The sequence below is a fragment of the Sorex araneus genome, chromosome 8 (genome assembly GCF_027595985.1).
Source record: "Sorex araneus isolate mSorAra2 chromosome 8, mSorAra2.pri, whole genome shotgun sequence".
Taxonomy (NCBI): Eukaryota; Metazoa; Chordata; class Mammalia; order Eulipotyphla; family Soricidae; genus Sorex; species Sorex araneus.
In genome coordinates, this window is record NC_073309.1 from 52,636,387 (window position 1) to 52,658,618 (window position 22,232).

Consider the following 22,232-nt stretch of genomic DNA (forward strand, 5'->3'; position numbering starts at 1 on the left):
TTCACCCATGGCCTTGTGTCCCCGCTCCTCTGCCCGACTCTCCTGGAACCTCCCACACCAAACCAGCATCCCAGAGCCCCTGAAGCAGTCCGAGGCTGCAGCACTATGCGCGACCTTTCCTAGCAAAAAGCGCTTTGCTGCTTGCTGGTTTGATGTAGTCTGTTTTAATCCTCTACAGATGAGGAAAAGGCTCAGAGGTTAAACCCTTCAGAGCTAAGCCTTTCCCAACACCACAGCTAAGTTTCTTTTTTGGGGTTGAGGGGCACACCCATTGTCCCCAGGGGTTACTCCTGGCTCTTTGCTCAGAAATTACTCCTGATGAGGCCTGGGGGACGCTATGGGATGCCAGGGATAGAACCCGACCTACTGTTGCACTGGCCCACCACAACTCTAAGTTTGAAATTTGTGGTTACCTGGTCTTTAATATTTCTCATATCAGAGAAGATTTAAGCTGCGCCCAGAGAATTCCGAAAGAGAGAAAAAGAAATGGAATTCACGGAAATGACAAATGTGAGAGACACAAGGTGCCAGGCCAGGGAGTGGGGGTTCAGAGGGGGTATTAAGAATAGAAGAGTTTTGGGCTGGAGCGATAGCACAGCGGGTAGGGCGTTTGTCTTGCACGCAACTGACCCGGGTTCGATTTCCAGCATCCCATATGGTCCCCCGAGCACCGCCAGAAGTAATTCCTGAGTGCAGAGCCAGTAGTAACCCCTAGTGTGACCCAAAAAGAAATAAAAGTTTTGGAGCAATAGGATGAGGCAGAGTTCTCATACCCCGCCCCAGATACTCAAGGAGCAGAGTCCCTGGGAAACCCCTCCCCCCCCCACTGCCCGGGTAGTGCAAGTGTTCAGCGAGAGGAGGGGCCCGGCTGGGCAGGCGTAGGGGAGATGACATGAGTGGTGGGAAAGGCAATATTTGACAGGAAGAGGAAAGGTCCCGGCTGGGGCTCATCGTAGAACTGCCCCGCGAGCGTGAGGCCCTAGGTCGAATCCCGGCACCCCTCCCCGCCCTCAGACACGGACACACACACGGGGTGGCTCAGGCAGGCTTTATTGGGGCGTGGGCTGCGCGCTCAGCGCGCATCCAGGACCAGCAGCTTGTGCATGTACGAGTTCAGCCAGTGGCGGCGCTCTAGAGCGGCCAGCAGCCGCGCGCGCTCCCGGAAAGCCGCGTCGTCCGCCAGCGCCAGGCTCCGTCGCGACAGCGGGGCGGCCGGTCCTGCGCCGGCCCGAACAGTGCTGCGGAGGCTGCAGGCAGAAGAACTGGGTTAACGCGGGCCCGGGCCCCGCGTCCACAGTCGCCCGCCGCCGCCCGCCTTCACCGCCCCGCCAGTGAGCGCAGGGCCCGGTCCGTCTGTGTCGGCTTCTGCCTCCCCACCCCCGCCCCGTGCATCGGGTGAGAGCCCGCAGAGTAAGGATGTCGGGCGCCCAGCACTCCCCTCGCTCCCCCCGGCACCCACCTAGAGTCCCTTAAACGTTGCTCCAGGAAGAAACACGTTTGGGCTTCCATGCCTTTACGTCTCTGGACGCCCTTGCCCGAATCTGCCCCTTTGGTTCTTGTAGATTCTCCACCCTCTGGGTCACTGACCTCCCTCTGGCTCTCTGTACCCCTTTCCTCATCTCTGTCGCCCTTTCTCTTTGGTTCTCTTGCACATACCTGAAGACCCCCGCGGGGGGCAGGGCGACTCCCGAGGCGGGGCGTGTGCCCCAGGGGTCCAGAAGCAGCAGCAGCAGCAGAAGCAGCCGCACCCGGGGGCTCCAGGGCACCTGGTGAGTCTCCATCACCTGCAAACAGACGCAGATCCACTGAACCCCACATTCTGGGCCTTGGAACCCGAACCTCACCAGCCACCCACCGCCCACATCCCGCAGCCAAGGCTCCTCGTACCGCACAGTGGGCTTGGCCAGCAGGGCTGGCAGCAACCCCCTTATATTGCCTCCACAGCCCCCGCAGCAGGCAGTGACGCAGACCAGGGGCTGGGGGCATGGGGTCAGCTCCCCTCCAGGCTCATTAGGAGCTGCCAGCAGTAATGAGGAACCACCGGGGGTGGGGGCCCTGCCACTGCCTTGCTGCCACCAACTAATTGAGACCAAGAGCTGGGACCTGAGGCGGAGAGGGAGGGAAAGAGACAGACTAACGGAGAAGTGGACACAGGGGGTGTGTCAGAGAATAAAAATAGCGCCAGGGAAGGACCATCAGAGAGAAGTCAGAGACACAGACAAGGAAGCCATAGAGGAGGAGGAGGGAGAAGCAGGGACACAGAGGAAGTGAAGGAAGGAAGAGAACAGGAGAAAGAGAGAGAGAGAGAGAGAGAGAGAGAGAGAGGAGTGGAGACAGGATGGGGGGTAAGGGTCTCCAACAGGAAGACAGGAGGACTGTGTGAACAGACAAGACACCAAGGGGAAATCAAGGCAGGGAGAGTTCAATGAGACATGAGCGTGGAGTAAGAAGACAAAGGGGGGGCTAGGGAGATAGTACAGTGGGTAGGATGTTTGTTGTGCATGAGCAGACCAGCGTTCAATCCCCAGCATCTTATGTGGTGCCCTGAGCACTTCCAGGAGTGATCCCTGAGCACAGAGTCAGGAGGAAACCCTGAGCAGTGCCCTCCCCCCAAAGAAAGCCATGAGGAAGAGAGATAAGCAAGATCCAGAAAGTCTTAGACCTTGAGAAACAGAAACAAGAGTCCTCAACTACCCAAGCTTTCCCCTAGGAGTTTTGGGGTGTTGCTAAGACTTAGTTCCCCTTGGGCTGGAGCAGTTGTAAGGCAGGTAGGATGCTTGCCTTGCACGCAGCCAACCTGGATTCAATCTCTGGCATCCCATACAGTCTCCTGAGCCCACCAGAAATGATTCCTGGGCACCACTGGGTGTGGCCAAAAAACAAAACACAAACAAAAGACTTAGTCCCCCCCCCCCCAACCCTGGCTCTTGAGGCTGCCCAGTGCTCAAGGAGAAGATGAGCAAAGGTTGGGAGGTCCCAAAGGCCACTGACTGTGGGGGAGCAGATCTTCCTGAGTCTGGAAAAAGAAAGGTTTACAAAGGATGGGCTAGAAGCCCCAGAATCCCTGGGAAGGAAGTGCCCGGAACCTGAATTTCTGAATCTAAGAGGAGGGGGATGGGGGCCTGGCTGCAGAAATGTGCAGAAATGAGGCTCCCAAGAATCTGAACCCTGGGCAGGGGACAGGGAGCCTGGGGTTCAAAGGGAAGATAGCTTCATTGAATCACAACCCCCAAGCTCCCAAGATAGCAACCTCTATCCCTGTACCTTTAAGAGCTCAAGCAGGTCACTAGGCACCAGCAACCCCTAGGGAGGGGTTCAGGTGCGTCACTTTTACCCTTGGGCCCCCAGCTCCTGCCACCCCTCCCAGAGTCTCTGCCAGCATTCACTGCATCTCCGCATCCAGCTCTGCTCAGCTATTGTTATTTTGGATCCTCTGAAGCAGGTAAGAGACCCCAGGGCCCCAAATACCTCTATTCCTTCTAGGTCCCCCTGCACCCAGCCTCCAGCTGACCTGGGGTTCCACTCCAGCCTCCATAAATAGCCCCAAGTCCTGCCCTGCAGCCCTGTCCACCAAAGACTGGGGGATCCAGACCCCAACACTCCATCTCTGAAGGACAGTCTCAGAGCTCCCATTCTCCATCTAATTTGGGACCCCTAGGGTCAAGTTTCCCCATCTTAAGGAGGGGAGATTCATCCCTCCCCAAGATTTTCTGCCTCCAAAATCTCAGCCTCTGAGTCTACAGGTATTTCCTTTCTAAAGAACTGAGAGTTGAACTGAGAGTCTATTTATTTATTTATTTATTTATTTTGCTCTTTGGGCCACACCTGGTGATGCTCAGGGGTTACTCCTGGCTCCACACTCAGGAATTACTCCTGGCAGCACTTGGGGGACCATATGGGATGCTGGGGATGGAACCCAGGTCAGCGCCCTATCCACTGTGCTATCCCTCCAGCCCAGAATCGGTAGTTTTTTGTTTGTTTGCTTTTTGCTTTTTGGGTCACACCCGGTGATACACAGGGGTTACTCCTGGTTCATGCACTCAGGAATTACTCCTGGCGGTGCTCAGGGAACCCTATGGGATGCTGGGAATCGAACCCGGGTCAACCGCATGCAAGGCAAACGCCCTACCCTCTGTGCTATAGCTCCAGCCCCAGAATCGGTAGTTTAAATCCAAAGCTTCTCCACCTCTGGAACCCCAGAGTCTGAACCCCCAGCAGTTTTCTTGCCTCAGGAGTCTCCCCTCTCCCTCAGATAGGCAGCCTCCCCTCCATCCATCTGTGCTTCCTCCCCAGTAAACAATGACTGGCATGGCATCCCAAGGGCCCTGGGGTAGCCCAGTCAGCCCAAGGACTCCAGAGGAGGTACCCCTCCCCCAGCCCCAAATTAAAGTCAAAGAAAGCCTGGGGTCTTGGAGAGGGGTTAGTTTTGAATCAGCTTTTCTTGGGACCCTCACGTCCCAGAAAAAGAAAAAACGGAAGTGATCTATGACTCCCAAGAAGCCCTTGCTGGTCTCCCCTAGCTACCATGGGCATCTTCAGGGAATAGCCTGGTGCCCCTGGCAGGGGAAAAGGCAGGGTCCCTGGGGTTGGGAGTAGGGGTGAGCAGGCACTTCCATATTTAACCCCTTGTTTCCTGCTTCTCCTCAGCTATTCCCAGTCTCCCAGCACCATGAAGGCCTTTAGCCCAATCCTCTTCCTTCACATCTTCCTCCTGGCTGCACTCGGTTCCAGGGCAGCCCCTTCAGCCCAACCCCCTACTGCCCCCTACTCTGAGACCACCCCTGATGGGTCTGCAAACCCCACCCCAGAGATCTCAGGAACTTCTCCTCCTGAGCCCTCCCAGGCTGCTCACCCAGTTTCCCCTGAGCCCTCCCTCCCTGACTCCACTGAGAATCCCAACCCTGGCTTCCCAGAAACCCCACACCCAGAATCTCCTGAGACCCCCAGACTCAACTCACTCAACAATTCAGTATCCGATTCCCTGGACATACCCCAAATGAACCATTCCAAAACAAACTACTCACAACCTTCTGAGACCACTAAACCTAACCTACCCCAAATTCCACACACAGAATCCCTGGGCACCCCCCAATCTAATAGTGCATCTGCTGATATCCCAAACCCTGGCGGAACTCAACATCCACAATCCCCAGAGGTTGCCAAGCTGAACTCCTCAGAAATCTCAGATGTAGAAGTTCCTGATACCCCAAGTCCTGGTCCCACCACAACCCTTTACCCTGAACTGCCAGAAGTGCAGAACCCAGACACCACTGAGACCCCAAGCTCTGAATACCCCCAAACCCTTCTTCCAGACCCTACAGAAGCATTGCACCCAGAATTCCACGTGACCCAGAAGCCCAGCCCCCCAGAAACTCCCCAAACAGAAGTCCCCACAACCCGCTTCCAGGATGCAACAGAGACCCCCGTGGTGTCCCACCATGAGATTGCCGCTAGCCTACACCCAGAAACACCTGCACCCCTCAAAGAGGAAGCTCTTGCCCTCAATGAGTCCTTGAAGCCCAAAGCCAATGTCCCTGGAGCTCCCCGACTCGACTCCCTCCACTTGCTCACGGACTCTCCAGCCACCCTAGATATGACTGCACCCCAGAACATAAGTCCCAAGGGACCCGATGCCCCTCCGACCCCAGCCCGGATTGTGAGCCCTCCTCTTCCTTCCGGGACCCCCAAACCACCGGCCCCTGACACCCCCAAATCCCCGCAGCGGCGCAACCGAGGCGAACGAGTCAACACCATCATCGTCGTGGAGCGAGTGGAAGAGACAGGTAAGGGGCGGGGCGGGGCGGAGGGCGGGCGGGGCTTTGGGGTGCTCATTCTCGGGGTCTCCTTCCTGCAGGGGTGACGCTGGTGGGGCGCCCCCGGGGCGCCGCGGGAGGGGCTCTCTGCCTGTTCCTCGCCGGGACCGGGCTGCTCATCGGCATTCTCCTGCTGCTCTGGTGTCTCTACCGCCGGGCGTCCCGCCACCGGCCCTTCGCACACCACCGCCTTCCCAACGACGGCGACGAGCCTGGTGAGAACCCCTGCCTGCCGTGCGGCACTCGCGGATGGCCACGACTGTGGCGCCCAGGCGGAAGTACGGTCCTCCCACCCAGGGGCCAGGAGAGCTCTGACCCTTGCTTGGTCAGCGCCTGTCCCGCAGAAACTGCGCGGGCCAACAACGGGATCCCAGAGTCGGGCCCCGCCCCGCCCCATGTCTATCCCAGGGCGTGACCAGGACCCAGTGCCCGCCCCTGCCTCGGGCCCCGCCCCGCCCCGCCCCGTACCCGTCCCAAGGCGTGACCAGGACCCAATGCCCCGCCCTGCCTTTGGCCCCGCCCCGTACCCATCCCAGGGCGTGACCAGGACCCAATGCCCCGCCCCTACCTCGGGCCCCGCCCCGCCCGGCCTCGGGCCCTGCAGAGTCTCAGCCTCCCACCGGACAATCTCTTTGTTCGCTCTCCTGCTTCCCTTCGTTATCTTTCTTGTTGGGGAGGCGGTTGGGCCACACCCAACCTTTTGGGGTTGGGGATCAAACCCGGGTGAGTTGCGTGCAAGGCAAGGATGGTCCCCACTGTACTCTCTCCGGCCTCTCCCCGCTTTCATTTGGAAACCCAGCTGTAGCGAGGACTCCAACCCTCTCTCCCTTCCGCTGCTCAGTGGCGCCTGAGAGGGGACATCACTCCTTTGCTCCCACAGTTATGCACTTGGATGCTCCGAAAGACCCCTACGACCTCTACTTTTACTCACCTGACGCCTGGGTGCCTTCGCACATCGCCACCAAGCAGCCGCCCTCCACGCCTCCACTGCCCCCCAAACTGCCCCCGCCACCTCGCGGGGGCCGCCCCCAGCGCCTGGAACCGCTGTCCCCCGCCACGCTTCCCAACAACTTCGTGTGAGCCCTTCTTAGTTCGCAGACCCCAGCCAGGCCCAGACGGAGGAAGGACCGGATAATCCTGTCCTCCGGGCATGCTTTGCTACGTAGCGGTGTCCTGGGATAGAGGGGTCAGCCCACACATGCTTTCGCTGTGACTGGAAAGGCCTGAGGCCCAATAAATCACATGATGTGACCCCCCTCCAGCGTGGTCTTGGGGGCAAGGGCCTGGAACAGAGAGCACTGGACTCTGGGGTCCGAGGGCTGGAGCCTGGGGTGTGAGGAGGCGCAAAGGGGGCCAGCTCATAGCTGAGTTTGTACACCATAGCATTTTATTGGGAGTGGGGCAGGGCAGGATTTACAATCACAGAGACAGACACACAGACACAGCCCTGCCCCGGGGAACCCTCCCCTCTCCCCCAGCCCCATTCCCTTTCCTGGGATTCTGTGACTTCTATAGATGGGCTCAAAATTCTAAGCCAAAAGAGGGGCATCTGAGAGGGAAAGGATCCCAGATTTTTAGTCATTTAGCCCCTGAGGGACACGCAAATGGCCACTGAGAAAAGGAGGGCAGTTGAAAACCACCCAGGAGAATAAAGTGCAAGGAAGTGGGGGAGAAGGGCATCTTGAAGCCACCAAGGGGAAGTTCAATGGCGGTGGCTTCAAATCAAGTTGATGGCCTGGAGCAGCCACTATTTAGACCTGAAAACTGTCAGAAAAAGTGCATGGGGGTGGAGAGGCATTTGATGAAAGCCACCATTTGGGGGGCTTCCCTAGACCGTGTGCCAAGCAAGGGAGAGCCAGGAGGAATTTGGTGTCACAGCAGAACCTGCTGGTGGGGGGGGAGGGGGAGGTAGGAGGGACTTGAAACCGCCGTTTCCCCTCAGAAACGCTGGTGAAAATCAATCCCAAGAAGGGCAGGTTGGGTAGTTGAAAGGGCTTGGAAACTTCTAGAAGACTTTGAATTTTTCTGGAAGGAGAGGAGGGGCTTAATCATCAGGAGCTGAGTATTCTCAGGGGTTGAAGGAAAGAGGGGGTGCTCAGGGGATGCTCAAGACCACAAGAGTAAGAGATTGAATTGTCCATTCAAAGAAAGCCCTGGAAGGCGAACTTGAAACCACTGAGGCAGAACTAGTGGAGAAGGGGCCTGGAAGGGAATGTGGGCATCCTTGAAACTGTCAGCCTACAGCTTCACTACCCCTGAGAGGCCACTGGGAAGGGGAGAGGGCTGGACCGCACGGGGGGTGGGGGGGTGAGCGCTTCTAGGACCTGAGGGGACAGCCAGGACTTGGGGATCCTTGACACTGTCGCCCAGGCCAGAGATGCGTGGAATGGAGGCCCTGGACTGCCGTTCAGTGAGAGGCACATGTCAGTAGTCCCGGACAGGAGGCGGGGGTCTTGGGGGCTGGAGAGTGCTGTGTGTGGCCCCATAGGAGGGCGGCGGAGCAGGGGGGGCTCCGGGGGGCTCCACCTCATCCTCCATCTCGCTCTCATCACTGCCAGCCAGCTGGTCGTGGCCAACAAAGCCACATTTCTCTTCGCTCATTTCCTCAGGTTCTGCCCACGGCTGCTTCTCCCCAGAAGCGAAGACCCCATAGAAGATGACACCCCCGTAGTGCACCAGGGAGGCGATGAGGAACACATACTGCCACTCCTCCCGAGTCTGTAGGGGGACAAAAGGAGGGCGGGCAGAGAAGAGGTGACCGACAGAGGCAGAAAGGAACCCCAGAGGGAAGGGAAGGGGCCAGGGAGGTGAGCCACAAATCAGGGGTGCACACCTTGTGCTTCGTCATGGCGCCCACGATGATGGGGCACACCATGCCCGACAAGGTGCCCACACCGTTGGAGATGCCCATGAGGATACTGGCATAGCGTGGGGCGATGTCCAAATGGTTCACATTAAACCCTAGGGAGGAGACCCAGAGGGGTCACAACAGGCTCTTCCTGCAGAGACTTCCGCTGGGGACACCCCAATCTCAACACCCCCTTCCCCTCCCGCCCAGGACTGCTCTTTTCCTCTTTGGAGGATACCACATCTGGCGATGCTCAGGAGTCACTCCTGGCTTTGCGCTCAGGAATTACTCCTGGCAGTACTCGGGGGACCTTATGAAATGCCGGAGTTCGAACCCATGTAGGCCGTGTGCAAGGCAAATGCCCTCCCCGTGGTGCTATCGCTCCAGCACCTTATTCTGCGAATCTTTTCAAGCTAGAGGCTCCCCCTTCCTGAGTCAGGAAGTTCCCTCTGCCCTTCCCCCGCGCTGCCCCCGCCCCCACCCCCGCGGCAGCTGACCAGTGTCTCCCGGGTTGCCCATCGGTGGGTCTCACCAGAGATGGCGAAGCCGCTGAAGCCCACGGCGAGAACCAGGAAGGAGATGGCCACGCCCTTGGAGTGCGAGTAGCCGACCACCAGCAGCAGCGTGGCTTCCATGCCGAAGCCTGGGGAGACCCCAGCCTCTGAGCGCCGGGCGCCGCCCCCCTCTCCAACCCGGTCCCCGCTTCAGCCCGCCCCACCCCGGGCCAGCCTCGCCCCTGAGACCGCCCCTACTCGGCCGCCGCGCCCTCTTCAAACCCTAGCTCCTTGGCACCCGGCCCTCGGCTGCGCGGACAGGCTCTAGCAACTCCCCCCCACACACACACCGCTCACCCTAATCGCGGCCTTCCACGGTCACGCCCTGAAGGTACAGCGTCCAAGCCCCACCTAGGCACCCTTTCTCTGACTCCGCCAAGTGTGCAACGCGCCTCCCAGACTTTGGATCTCCAGGCTCAGTCGAGTTCCTACCCAACCTCCTGCGCCCCGCCTTGGGTCGGCTCAGCCCCACGGGACCCCCCGTCGGACAGGCCCGTTTGGCCCCGCCCCACTCACCCCCGCAGTTCATCAGTTTGCGCACGTTGGTGGTGGACATGATATGGCGGCTCCTCAGGAAGTCTGCGATCTGACCTCCGATGGGCACGATGATGGTCATCACCAAGTGTGGCAGCGCTGAGACCAGGCCCACCTGCATGGGGCAGAAAGGGCAGGAGTTCAGAGGTGCGCAGAGCGCGTTTCAGACGGGAGAGGGGCGGGGGTGGTTTCAGCTCTCTCTCCTTTTCTCACACGGTTCCTCAGCTCCCCGCTCCCTGCATCCCTCTCCCTCCCTCTCCCCGCCCCGACCTTGCTGATCTCGAAGCCAAACACTTCTTCGAAGTAGGCGGGCTGGGAGATGAGGAGCAGGTAGAAAGTCCAGCTTCGGCAGAAGTTGGCCACGATGATGGCGTAAACGGGCATGGATGTGAAGAAGCGCCTCCAGGGGGTGTTAAACTTCTGCAAGGGCGACAAGAGAGGCCGCTAAGACAGAGACAGGAGTTGGACGCTCACCGTGTCCTCTTAGGAGTCCCACAAAGTCCCGTTGCCAGGGACCAGAGAGATGGTGCAGTGGGCAGAGCGCTTGTATTGCACATGGCAGACCCAAGCTCGATTGCCGCCTCATGATAGGGTCCCCCCAGTTCCACCAGGAGTGATCCCTGACTACATCTCGGTGCGCTCCCCTAAAAAAATAGACCCATTTCCAAGCCTCACTAAATTCAGGAACCCAGGAATGATAATGGCCCCATTATGTCCCTGTGGGGCACCCTGGGATCCTAGCCCGCAGAGACACTTCAGGATACAGCGAACCTAACTCTACAAACGGGCCCTCAGGTTCGCAGGTGTTCAGACACCAAGAAGACCCCAGGAACCCACAGGTGGGCCCAGAAGTCACTCATTCAATTCCATTCCCTGGTTCTCGCCCCACTCGCCGAGGTCTTGGCTAACCCCCACTGATTCCGCCTCCTGGTTTCCATCGAACCAATCAGTGCCTCCAGATCCGCCTACCTCGCCTCACCCCGCCCCGACCTCGCCCCACCCCGCCCCCTAGGTCTAAGGCCCGCCTTCGGGTTCCCAGCACCCTCCGCTCCGCTTTGTGAGTTGGAAGTCCCTGTCTGCTCCCTCCCAGCCTGGACAGCCGTCCCCGCCTCCGCCCCACAGGCTTGGACCCGGACCGTGACGGGGTTCATGAGTTTGGCGCTCTCGCCGATTGCATCCTCGATGTATTTGCGCTCCTCTTCCGAAATGCTAGGGTGCAGCGCCGGGGACTCATAGGACACCAGCAGCCAGAAGAGGTACCAGAAGATCCCGAAGCTGCCTGGGGTGGGGGACCAGAAGGAGGGAAGCGAGGTGACCCTCGGCCTCCCTCTGCCCCAGCACCACCCGGACCCAGGACGTCGAGACCGCTCACCGTAGACGTAGAATACAGAGCTCCATCCTGAGTACTGCACCAGGACCCCCGCGAGAGGCATCGCGACCACCGCCCCGGCGTAAGAACCTACGAGGGACCATGGGAACAGAGGACACGCCGTCTCCCTCTGCTCCAAGAGTGCTGACCCCCAGCCGCCGCCTTTCTAGCACCCCGAAGTAGAAGCAAAAATCTGTCCTCCTCCCTCAGAAGCATCAGGTTGGATCCGCAGCCCCTCCCTCAGACCAGACAAGTCCGGGACCCCAGCCCCTCCCTCTCACCGCAAAAAGCTGTTGTCGCCAGGCGACTCCGCTCTAAGGGCGGGGCCCATTTGCTCCAGATCCCGTGGCAAGCGGGGTACGTGACCCCCTACGGAGAAGAAGACCCAGGTCAAGAAGAAGAGGCGGGGTCGTGGAGGGGCGGGGCTGGACAGGGGCTGGGGCTTTACCTCTACCAACCCCTGCAGAATCCTCACGAAGATGACGCAGCCGTAGTGGACGCGGGCAGCCGAAGGGATCAGCATGTTTAAAGTGGATGTAGCCACAATAGCAAAGCCAAACACCCTGGTGGGTAGAGACCGTGTCCCAGAAAAGGGACCAGCTGTCAGCTGTCCCGCCACACCGAAGATGCTCTGGCTCTTTCCTCCCACAGTGGGCCAGGCCCTATGCATCAGAACCCCAGGAGCCACTTTCTGTGTGATTCCTACCTTCTGAGACCGACCACAGCCTTGCCGTTCTCTCTCTCTCTCTCTCTCTCTCTCTCTCTCTCTCTCTCTCTCTCTCTCTCTCTCGCTTATAGGTCACACCCGGAGATGATCAGGGGTCACTTCTGGCTCCGCACTCAGGAATTACTCCTGGCAGTGCTCTGTTTTTTGTTTTGTTTTGCTTTTTGAGTCACACCCGGCGATGCATAGGGGTTATTCCTGGCTTTGTACTCAGGAATTACTCCTAGCGGTGCTCAGGGAACCATATGGGATGCTAGGACTGGAACCCGGGTCGGCCGCGTGCAAGAAAAACGCCCTACCCGCTGTGCAATTGCTCCAGCCTCCTAGTAGTGCTCTGGGGACCATATGGGATGCTGGGGATCAAACCTGGGTCGTCCACATGCAAGGGAAATGCCCTCCCCCCTATACTATCATTCCGTTCCCCAATCTTGCCATTCTCAAAGACTGGATGGCCACCATACCCACGTTCCTCCTGTTTTCCTAGAGCCAGCTCCCTCCTGCCTCCCCATACAAGGCCACTTCCTTATAACTACAGTCTCTGCCCTCCTTGAAATCCCACCCCGTACCTGTTGGCTGCAAATTTTTGGCAGATAAATCCTCCGGGAATCTGAGTCACAATGTAGCCCCAGAAAAAGGAGCCATGTATGAGGCCAACAGTCTCTGGATCCCAGTTGAACTGAGCTTTCTGTGGACCAAAAGGCAAGTTAAACAACTACTCTGGCCCTACACGAATCAGCATCCACAAAGAGTTTCTAAACCAATCAGCAACAGGATAGCCTCCAGCCGCTTAAACACCCGCCAATCAGAATTCAAACCACCCCCTCCAAATCTGGGACACTATCCTAGCATCAGGAACTATTGTTTTATTTTATTTTATTTTATTTTTGGTTTCTTGGATCACACCCGGTGATACTGAAGGATTACTCCTGGCTCTGCATTCAGGAATTACTCCTGGGGTGCTCGGGGCACCATATGGGATGTCGGGGAGTGAATCTGGGTCTACCGCCTACATGGCAAATGCCCTACCTCACTGTACTATTGCTCTAGACCCAGGAACTATTGCTTTTCTAGAAGCTTCACTCTACCTGCTCCTCAGCCCCAGTGTTCCATGACCGAATGTCAGAGGCTCATACTGAGGCCCATGCTTCTTGCTCAACATTACATATTGTTTGCCCAGATGTCTGGATAAGAAGCTCTAGTCTGGGACTTTAAAAGTCTCTGATGGGACAGAGAGAAGGCTGAAGGATGAAATATTTGCTTTAATGGCAGGAGACCAGGTTTGATTCACCCCACCGCATGGTCCTAGAAGCACAGCAGGGAACAACCCCTGAGCAATGAGCCTGGAGTATCCCCAAACATGCCAAGGGTGTCTCAAAAAAGCAAACCACATGGGGCTGGAGTGATAGCACAGTGGGTAGGGCATTTGTCTTGCACGCAGCTGACCCGGGTTTGATTCCCAGCATCCCATATGGTCCCCTGAGCACCGCCAGGAGTGTTTCTTTAGTGCATTAGCCAGGAGTAACCCCTGTGCATCGCCAGATGTGACCCAAAAAGCAAAAAAAAAAAAAACAACAGATTTTTTCCCTGCAAGTTTGTGAACCACATAGGGCAGTGCTTAGGAAACCATACATGGGGCTAGGAATCAGCTGGGGTGGACTGCATTCAAGGCAAGCACCTTAACCCCTAACTCCCTCTCTGCTCCCCAAAGTCTTTTGTTTGTTTGAGGGCCACACTTGGCTGTGCTAGGACTTAACTCCTGGATTTACACTCAGGGGTTATTCTTGGTGAACTAGGGGACCATCTGAGGTGCTGGGGATCAAACCTGGGTCAGATACATGCAAGGCAAGTACCTTCTGCACTGTACGGGCTGTCTGGCCCCATTTTTTTGTTTTGTTTTGTTTTAAATAACTGAGGAGGTGGTGCCAGATGAAAGGAAGCAAGGGAGTGGGTATGTCATAGCTCAAATCAGGAATGTTTTTCTGCAGCTGGGGCATGGTCTATGCTGAAACGAAAAGGGAGAAGTCCTGAAATGGAGTGAGACTTTACATAACTGTCAGCTCAGAGGGGGGAAGGATTTATCTTGCAAAAACCCAGGATCACGATTCAGAGGGGGACCTGGACCCAGCTAAAGGAGATGTATTGGTCGGAGGCTCAAAATGGAGCCGGCGCAACCCCAAGGTACCTTAGGAAGACCACAAGCTACATTTGAAATCGGGTACCTGGACCCACCAGAGGCGGGGCTACATTACATTTGGGGCGGGCTTAGAAAGGGCGGGGCCTAGGGGCGAGGTCAGCGTCAGCGCTGAGGAGCAGGTTAGATGGGTAAGGTTGCTCGGACAGTGGGTTGGCAGGGGCGTAGCTCAAACTTCCTGGGCCACGCAACCGACTGCTACCTGCACCACGACGTGGCCCCCGCGGTGCGTGGTGCTGTTGTTGACCATGGAGACGATGGCCACGCCCAGATTGCAGCGGATGCCAAAGCTGATGCAGAAACCCAAACCGCTCATGATGGCGATGATGTAGCGGCGAGGGAGACCGAAGCAGGTACAGTCCACCACTGGCGGGTCCCGGGTCTGCGTGGTCACTGGGCGCCCGTCGGCGCTCAACTCCAGCGTCTCGGCACCTTCCTGCCGCTTCTCCAGAAGGCTACGGAACACAGGAGCCAAAGACACAGATGTTTAGCATCCGACCTTCACACCACCGCATCCACGCACAGCGCACTTCCCCAGCACACAGCCCAGGGCCAAAGACCCAGAATAAAGACATAGTTCAGCGGGCAGGGCGCTTTCTTTGCACGCTGCAGACCCTGGTTCTATCCTCGGCATCCCATATGGATCCCGGGTCACTGTCAGGAGTGATTCCTTAGTGCAGACTGGAGAAATCCCTGAACAGCGCTGGATGTAAGCTTCCAAAAAAGGAAAGAAAGAAAAAAGAAAGGAAGAAAAGACGGGGCTGGAGCGATAGCATGGCGGGTAGGGCATTTGCCTTGCACGCAGCCGACCCGGGTTCAATTCCCAGCATCCCATATGGTCCCCTGAGCACTGCCAGGCAAGAGCCAGGAGGAACCCCTGAGCATCACTGAGTGTGACCCAAAAAGAAAAATAAGAAGAAAGAAAAAAGGAGAGGAAGAAAGAAAGAAAGAAAGAAAGAAAGAAAGAAAGAAAGAAAGAAAGAAAGAAAGAAAGAAAGAAAGAAAGAAAGAAAGCCAGGAGTCTAAGCCTGAGTTCCTTCTCCCACCGCCCCCCCCACAGGATTCAAGAATATGAAACCCCCCTCCCTTGGATTGGCAATTCCAACCCCCACCCCCACCCCAGCATTCTCATTCCTTAGATTCAGGTTCCCTTCTCCCCCTAGCCCTGTTATCTCTCAATTCAGGATGTTTAGACCCCAGACTACCCTTGGCAATTTCAAAACCTGTCCCCCAGCCCCCATCTCAAGCTCAAGACTCTGCAGCTGCCCCCCACCCCACCCCCCGCCAGATATGAGTCTATTTGAGGAAGCAAAGGCGCTAAGGAGATGCCTCAGCAAAAGGTGTCAAAAGAACAGATGCTTCGCAGACACGTCTGCTATATATACCGACCCTGCCTCCCCCAGCCCCCATGCCCTTTTCTGCTTCCAGACTCAGGTGCTGGGCTGACACCCAGCGGACTCAACACGCAGGGAGCCCCTTCCTGCCAGCTGGGCCTGGGGAGATGTCCAGGGTCCTGAAATCCAGCCCCCCTGCAGACTGTCCCTGGGGAATCTTGGGAACAGGTTGTCAGACTACAGGATAGAAAGTGGGGGGTGGAGGGGGGCTGTCCTGGCAAGGGACAGATGGCCCTGGTAGGGGGACTGGCTTCAGCCCCAGGATAACTCTCGCCCCCGCCCATTCTGGACCCAAGTTTGGACCTGCGAAGACGGATCGCTTTCTGGGGTGGGGGTGGGGTGGGCACTGCAACTCAGAGAAAGGCTGTGAAGGGAGAGAGGAGAGCTGGGTGGGGAAGCAGTGATGGAAGAGAGACGGGAGCTGAGTGGAAGAGCGACAGAGACAGAGGGAGAGAAAAAGATAGAGACAGCAAGCCAGGGAGGGGAAGACCGAGGGGGACAGACCTGGCAAAGGAGAAAGACAGACAGACAGACAGACAGAGAGGGTATGGCAGCAACCCAGAGCCTGGAGATGAGGCGTGAGGAAAGCCAGGCTGGGGATGTGATTTGTGAGAAACGACCCTTCATGGAGGCGGGCAGGGAGGCAGCCAGAGGACCGGGCTGGATCCCAGGAAGGGGCTAGAACAGATGGAGATGAGGGAGACTCGGACGGGGGAGGAAAGAACAGCCAGACGGTGGGGGGGGCAGGGGGGAGAGAAGAGAGAACATAGTCATTCTCCCCATTCTAGAACTTAAGGAGGTAGGGAGGGGGAGAATCAGGGTGGGGAGAGCACGGGTGAGGGCGTGGACTGATCCCAGGGGCAAATGAAACCCTGAGGAAGCAGAGAGACCCAGCAAGCTGGTAAGCATACAAGGGGGCAGGGAATGGAAGTACCCAGCATGGATAGAACAGGGGGCACACTGCCTTTCCCATCAGAACATGGCAGGCCACGAGACCTTGACCCAGGTCAAGAGAAAATAGGATTTGAAACTCAAGATGGGATTTTGGGCACCCTGAAATTTGATATCCATTGGTAATGGGACAGAGATGTCTGATCTCTAAGCCCCCGCTTACCCAATGGGGACATGGCCTTAGTATTTCACATCTGTGAAATGGGCACGAGAGCAGAATGAGGAGTCACAGAGGGGACTTCGAGGGACTACAACGGGGAGGGGTAGAGAAGAAAGGTGTCTCTGATCAGTCTCCTTTTTCTTAGGCTAGGCAAACAAGTAAATTAACATCAGACAGGTGAATAGGAGAGAAATAAAACCATTTAATTGAGTGCATTCAGGGAATCTATACAGACTGGAGGCTTCTGAGGAAGGAAAGGCACAACAAAGGATCTAGTCTGAGTAAAAAAATAGGGTAGGGGGTGCTAGAGCGATAGCACAGCAGGTAGGGCACGCGGCCGAACCCGGGTTCGATTCCCAGCATCCCATATGGTCCCCTGAGCACTGCCAGGAGTAATTCTTGAGTGCAGAGCCAGGAGTAACCCCTGAGCATCGCCAGGTGTGACCCAAAAAAAGCAAAAAAAAAAAAAGGGCAGGGGGCTGGAATGATAGGACAGCAGGGAGAGTGTTTGCCTCGTATGCAAATGACCTGAGTTTGATCTCCGGCACCCCATACGGTCCCCCAAGCCCACCAGGAGCTATCCCTAAGCACAGAGCCAGGAGTAAGCCCTGAGCACTGCCAGGCAGGTCCCAAAAATAAGCAGAATAGGGGACACTGGGGACTCAAGACAAGAAACCAGGTGCTGTTGCAGTGAGATTTGCTCTGCACACAAACAGGTTACACAGATCAAAGGGCATTTCTGGTAAGACCCCCTCCCCCGAGTTCTGGATGCATTATTTCTATATATTATTCTGAAGGGTGTGGTAACAATTCCTGGTTAATCTCCCAGGCCTCAGTTGACCTCAAAACAATGCAGCTGCCCAAGTGGTCCATCATGAGGAAGGCCCTTCATTGTTATTTGAGGACAGGAGAACTTGGGGTGCAGAACTGAAAGTAGCTCTGAGGCTCTGTAGAGGTCAAAGATGGAAGGGAGAGGATGAAATGAAGGGTCCTCTCCTCCCTAAGGTCTGGGGGAACAAGGTAGAGAGGCTTAGAAAGCCGGGAATCAAAAGGTGGAAGGTCCCCCTCTGGCTCTGCCCAATGCTCTGGCCATGACCCTGTCCCTTGCCTTCCTTTGGATCTCTTGTCCCTTCCCATCATAGAAGTAAGGAAACTGAGGCTCAGAAGGCAGAAGTGGCAGGTCCAAGGTCATATCCACCAAACTCTCAGGAAGGAGGTGGTTTGGTCTTCCTCCCCTCAGCGCCCATCCCCCATATCTTTGTGCTAAGGGGCCCTGGGTTACTTTCTGTCCCCAATCTGGTGACTCTCCTCATCGGCGTCATTCATCTTGAGGAAATTCTATGGCCTCGGGATGGCGCAGGGGACAGCCCAGGATACCTGGCCACATCCCTCATTTTCTTCATTTTCTCAGCCAGAGCTTCAGTTTCCCCCAGCTTTGTCCATGATTAAATGGAGCCAAGGCATTGCATCCAAGATGGGCCAGACCCCAGCTTTGAAGTGAACCCCAGAACGGACTCGGAGACAGAGCTTGTTGACTGAAAGCCCTTGTGGCTCTCGGAGGGAGATGGTGGTTTCTCTAGGGGCGCAGGGAGAAGTCGGGGTACAGTAGAGTCATGAGGAATAGAAGCTGAGCTGCAGAGGCTGCAGGAAGGACCTATGGAACCGGCCCCCAGCCCCCGCCCGCAGCGCCCCCAGCCCCCACCATCCACGCGCCTCCCTCTCCTGACTTCGCACTGATATATTTTGAGAAACTCGTGAAAGGAGGCGAGAAAAAGGGTGGGGAGGGGCTGGCAGAGGGGGAAAAGAAGGAGTGAGGTTATCCCGGATACAGATCCCTGCTCTCCAGCCTCACCCACCCACCCCCCACCCATTTTCCTTCCTGGAGCCTGAAGATTCTGGGTTTCTTTCGAGGAGGGGACTGGCAGCAAGTGGGACCAGCACAGACCTAGCCCCTGGCTGGGGGACATGGGCTCAGACTCAAGGTGGGGTCCAGACAGCGGGGCAGGGGTCCGGGGTCCAAGGGAGTGTCTGCAGGGCCAGCGCTGAGACAGCCTTCTCTCCCCCGCACTGGGACCAGATATTTTTAGGCTTCTCCGCAGCTGAGTAATTTCTCTGACTTGGAGCCAAGGCTAGGGTTGGGGGGTGAGGCTGGAGGGAAGTGTCCAAAGTACCGGGGGACACCCGGGTCATTGGGGTCACCTCTTGACTGGGAGAAAGTCCCTCTAAGATCTAGTCTATGTCTTGCAGGAAATGGGACCAGCTCCTGGAGCCTTATTTTATGCCTGTAACTCCATCTCCCCTGGAGCCCCAGGACACCCCAATACCCGGCCTCTTCCTGCTGGATTAATTCTCCTCAAGGACAAGACCGAAAGAACCCCAATCCGCTTTAGCTGCAGATTAAATGGTTCGAGGATGGAAATGGACAGATACAGAGATAGACTTGAGGGTGGTGGATCAAAACCTGGAGACAGGGCAGAGACCCTAAAGGAGAAGGGCCCCAGAGAGAGGGGATGGGGGCCCAGAGAGAGGGATACAGGGGCCCAGAGAGAAGGGGACAGGATCCCAGAGAGAAGGATTTAGGGAGATCTGCAGAGGGAGTACAAAGGTCAGAGGAGCAGAAAAAAGGTGGGGGGCAGAGTCCCAACTAAAGAGTAAGACCCTTGGGGGTTAGGGGCAGAGAGGCAAAGAAAGGACTCGAGAGAGAAGCTAGGGAACCAGAAGTAGGGAGATGTCAGGGGCCCAAAGGAGAGAGGGACCACAGTCCCTGAGAAAAGGATAGAGCCTGGCATGGGGTGGGGCGGAGAAAAGCGAAGGATGGTAAACCCGAACAGACCAGAGAGAACAAACAGTGCCGTCGGAGACCAAAAGGGAAAAACTGAACAGACGGGGGCCACCTCCCATCCACAGGTACCGCCTGGCAGCTGTCCATAGCGCCCAGGCAGAAATAAGCATCTTCCTTGAACCCTTGCGCTCGGGACCCCACCACGCTCACCGGTGCAGCCTCCCGAGGGCGCGACCCGCAAGCTTCCGAAACTCCTCCTGGCGGAACTCCATGGTGGCTGCCCGAGCCGGCGGTCCCCCCGCCGATCCCCCCGCCCGCGGGCCCGGGCGGCCGTGTCCGGGTTCCCGGGGTCGGGTCCGCCCCGGCCCGGCCGGCCCCGCAGCTCCGCTCGGGGGGGAAGGAGGCTGCGAGTGCCGGCTGCCGGGGCGGGGGGCTGTCACTGGACTCAGCGCCGGGGGCGGGGCGCCAGAGTCTCCGCCCATAATCTGACCCCGCCCACCTGAAGCTCCGCCTCTCGCGCGAGTCCACGCCCCTGGGTCCCGAACGCTCTCCCCTCCCCATCTGCTCCACGTCCCGTGGCTCCTTCAAGCCCAGATTTTCTCTACTCCCTGCTTCTCTTCCCGGGGGCTTGTCCAAGCTTCAGTTACCCCTCTTTTCATCCTCTCCTCACCGTCCCGTAAAGTTCCAGCTGCCTCTGACTTTTCTTCTTGTCTCTCACCCTCCCAGTCCTCTCTGATAGCATCCGCGCCCTCTTGGAGGAATTTCGCGCCCCGAATTCCACCTTCCCAAACCCGCATCATCCCTTCTTCCAACTTTCCTATTTAGTGAGTTCTCTTCTGACTCAAGAAATTCATCCCCTCTGAATTTCACCCCCCCACACACACTGCGATCCCCCCAGAGGTCTCTTTCTCCCGCGTCCGGGCTTCCACCCACCTTGGTTTCCCTCTCCCCTATGGAATTCTATCCCCGTGCAGTTCCATTTTCCCTCGGGGCGCCTTCACTCCCGGCTTCCTCCTCCTCAGAGTCCATTCGCGACAAGTAAACCCTGTTCTCACAGGGCCATAAAACGCCCTCCTCCTCCTTCTGGGGTCCATCCCGCCCTTTGACTTCGATCCCACCATTGAGTTCTCTTCCCAGAGTCCTGTCCAACACTGGTGAATTCTACCGAAGCTCCAGAGTTGGACCCCGCCTCCTGAGCCCAGTCCCCGCCCCCTGAACCCAGTCCCCGCCCCTTCGGTTGTTCTTGCTCCAGAAGTTTTGTCCACTCCCCTGGGATCTGTTCCCCCCACCCCCTAAATTCTCTCCCATTTCTCCCTAAATTGCATCTCTTCCCGCCGGGATTCTTTTCTCCCCTCTCCTCCACGCCGAGTCCACCTCTAGATCCCAGCCCTGGGGCCTGCTTCCCTCACCGACTCCCTGCGTCGGGCTGCAAATGCATTTGGGATTAATTTTTCATGATGCCGCGCAAGACCGCCGGGGTGGGAGGGGCAGCGGGCACTGCGTGCGGTCGGGCGGGCGGGCGCCACCGGCGGGGGTGCCACAGCCTCTAGCTCCCGGCTTTGCCTCCCTCGCTGGGAAAAGCCCACACCCGGAGCTCAAGGAGGTGTTAGGGTCTTTTGGTCTGAGGGAGATGGGGCTGGGGCTCTGCACTACTGGGTCTGAGGGAGAAAGGCCTGGGGGTCTGCACTCCTGGGTCTGAGGGGAAGGGCCTTGGAGTCTGCATTCCTGGTCTGAGGGAGAAGCTGGGGGTCTGCACACTAAAAGAAGGGCTGGGAGGGCGGGGGTTCTACACTCTTGGGTTTGAGAGAGGAGGAGCTAGGGGTCTGAGCTCCCGGGTGTCAGGAGAGAGGCTGGGGTCTGGCCCCCGGTCTGAGGGAGGAGGCTGCCCAGCCGTCCTCACGCGCCACCCTGTGGCTGCAGCCTCCCCGCCTGGGTGTGGAGGCGGCGGCCGCGGCTGCGGGCCAGGTGTGAAGGTGGAGCAGATGGTGAAGAGGAGGGAGTGGGAAAGGAGGCCCCCGCTACTGCCAAATCCCGGGCCTCCGCCGGAACCGTCACCATGGAGACCGAGGAAGGTGGCAAGGACCCAGCCCTACACTTTTTCGGGACCATGGGAATGCTTCCAACGCGTTTCCTGTGCGAACTACGAGTCCCAGCGAGCACCGCAATTCACCATTGGTTTCAGAAGGGCCCCGCGCTAGGAGGGCTGCTGGGAATTGTAGTTCCCTAAAACTGGGCTGAAATCTCTTGCACCCTCTGGTGGCCGCGACGCGGAAGCTCGCTAGATGGCTACTTAGGACACCAAACAAAACTACCTCCAACCACTCCTCCACCCGTCGTGGGTGGGGGTGGAGGGAGGGCCCGGAGAGAACTCAAAGCACCGGGGCTTTGCTTGTGGAATCCCATGGAGCAAACCCAATCCCCGAGCAGGGAGTAATTCCAGATCACGCAAGGTGTGGCCCCAAAAAGTGAAGATCCCTGCCACCATTCTCTCCTCCCCGCTTTCTCCCAGTTCACTCAGTGAGGCCACAACCGCCTCTCCCTTCCTTCAACATTTACTACTGAGGCTGTTCCATGACGTATCCGCCTCCAAAGAGAGGGTGCAGCAATCATTGATTCCACAAACGCTTCTGGCCTTGTTATACAACAGGGCACGGAGTGATGAGTGACAGCAGGTATTGGGGACGGCGGAGGAGGAGCTGAAAATGGAAGAAGGGAGAATGCTGGGAACTGGAAACACTTTCCAGGAAAAGCTAATACGACAGACACGAGCCTGGAGGTGGGGGGCTGGGGCAGCATCTCAAGCAGAGGGAACAGATTTGAGAGCAGAGAAGGCTCAGAGATGGGGCAGCTGTCAGGGTCAGCCAGCAAGAGTGGCTTGTCAGGATGGGAGCAGAAGCTGGAGGTAAGTGAGA

The 22,232-nt window shown here is 57.5% G+C and overlaps 3 protein-coding genes across 3 annotated transcripts; 1 reads left to right on the forward strand and 2 right to left on the reverse strand.

Annotated features, from left to right (window-relative positions):
• Positions 1-1,052: 1,052 nt before the first annotated feature.
• PTH2 (parathyroid hormone 2) lies at positions 1,053-2,169 on the reverse strand. The gene is made up of 3 exons (XM_004619742.2): positions 1,888-2,169; positions 1,657-1,784; positions 1,053-1,247 (listed from the first exon to the last, which is right to left on the reverse strand). The coding sequence occupies exons 1-3, from the start codon at positions 1,984-1,986 to the stop codon at positions 1,073-1,075; spliced, it is 402 nt and encodes a 133-aa protein (XP_004619799.2). The 5' UTR covers positions 1,987-2,169; the 3' UTR covers positions 1,053-1,072.
• Positions 2,170-3,339: 1,170 nt separating this feature from the next.
• Positions 3,340-7,035, forward strand: GFY (golgi associated olfactory signaling regulator). The gene is made up of 4 exons (XM_004619743.2): positions 3,340-3,442; positions 4,648-5,783; positions 5,855-6,028; positions 6,694-7,035. Exons 2-4 carry the CDS (start codon positions 4,670-4,672, stop codon positions 6,891-6,893), a joined length of 1,488 nt encoding a protein of 495 aa, XP_004619800.1. The 5' UTR covers positions 3,340-3,442; positions 4,648-4,669; the 3' UTR covers positions 6,894-7,035.
• Positions 7,036-7,178: 143 nt separating this feature from the next.
• SLC17A7 (solute carrier family 17 member 7) lies at positions 7,179-19,754 on the reverse strand. The gene is made up of 12 exons (XM_004619832.2): positions 19,531-19,754; positions 14,236-14,488; positions 12,409-12,527; positions 11,567-11,681; positions 11,400-11,487; positions 11,122-11,208; positions 10,886-11,028; positions 10,020-10,169; positions 9,732-9,864; positions 9,194-9,304; positions 8,647-8,774; positions 7,179-8,531 (listed from the first exon to the last, which is right to left on the reverse strand). Exons 1-12 carry the CDS (start codon positions 19,590-19,592, stop codon positions 8,238-8,240), a joined length of 1,683 nt encoding a protein of 560 aa, XP_004619889.1. The 5' UTR covers positions 19,593-19,754; the 3' UTR covers positions 7,179-8,237.
• Between the last annotated feature and the right edge of the window lie 2,478 nt (positions 19,755-22,232).

What these genes read in the sequence shown, in the direction of transcription:
- GFY (XM_004619743.2), top strand. Translation starts at nt 4,670, where the DNA reads ATGAAGGCCTTTAGCCCAATCCTCTTCCTTCACATCTTCCTCCTGGCT. An exon ending in GGAGCGAGTGGAAGAGACAG is followed by an intron (nt 5,784 to 5,854) that starts GTAAGGGGCGGG and finishes TCCTTCCTGCAG; the next exon opens with GGGTGACGCTGGTGGGGCGC. An exon ending in CAACGACGGCGACGAGCCTG is followed by an intron (nt 6,029 to 6,693) that starts GTGAGAACCCCT and finishes TTGCTCCCACAG; the next exon opens with TTATGCACTTGGATGCTCCG.
- PTH2 (XM_004619742.2), bottom strand. Translation starts at nt 1,986, where the DNA reads ATGCCCCCAGCCCCTGGTCTGCGTCACTGCCTGCTGCGGGGGCTGTGG. An exon ending in CTGGCCAAGCCCACTGTGCG is followed by an intron (nt 1,785 to 1,887) that starts GTACGAGGAGCC and finishes GTCTGTTTGCAG; the next exon opens with GTGATGGAGACTCACCAGGT. An exon ending in CCCCCCGCGGGGGTCTTCAG is followed by an intron (nt 1,248 to 1,656) that starts GTATGTGCAAGA and finishes TTCTGCCTGCAG; the next exon opens with CCTCCGCAGCACTGTTCGGG.
- SLC17A7 (XM_004619832.2), bottom strand. Translation starts at nt 19,592, where the DNA reads ATGGAGTTCCGCCAGGAGGAGTTTCGGAAGCTTGCGGGTCGCGCCCTC. An exon ending in CTCTGTATTCTACGTCTACG is followed by an intron (nt 11,029 to 11,121) that starts GTGAGCGGTCTC and finishes CCCCCACCCCAG; the next exon opens with GCAGCTTCGGGATCTTCTGG. An exon ending in AACTCATGAACCCCGTCACG is followed by an intron (nt 10,170 to 10,885) that starts GTCCGGGTCCAA and finishes TCGCCCTTGCAG; the next exon opens with AAGTTTAACACCCCCTGGAG.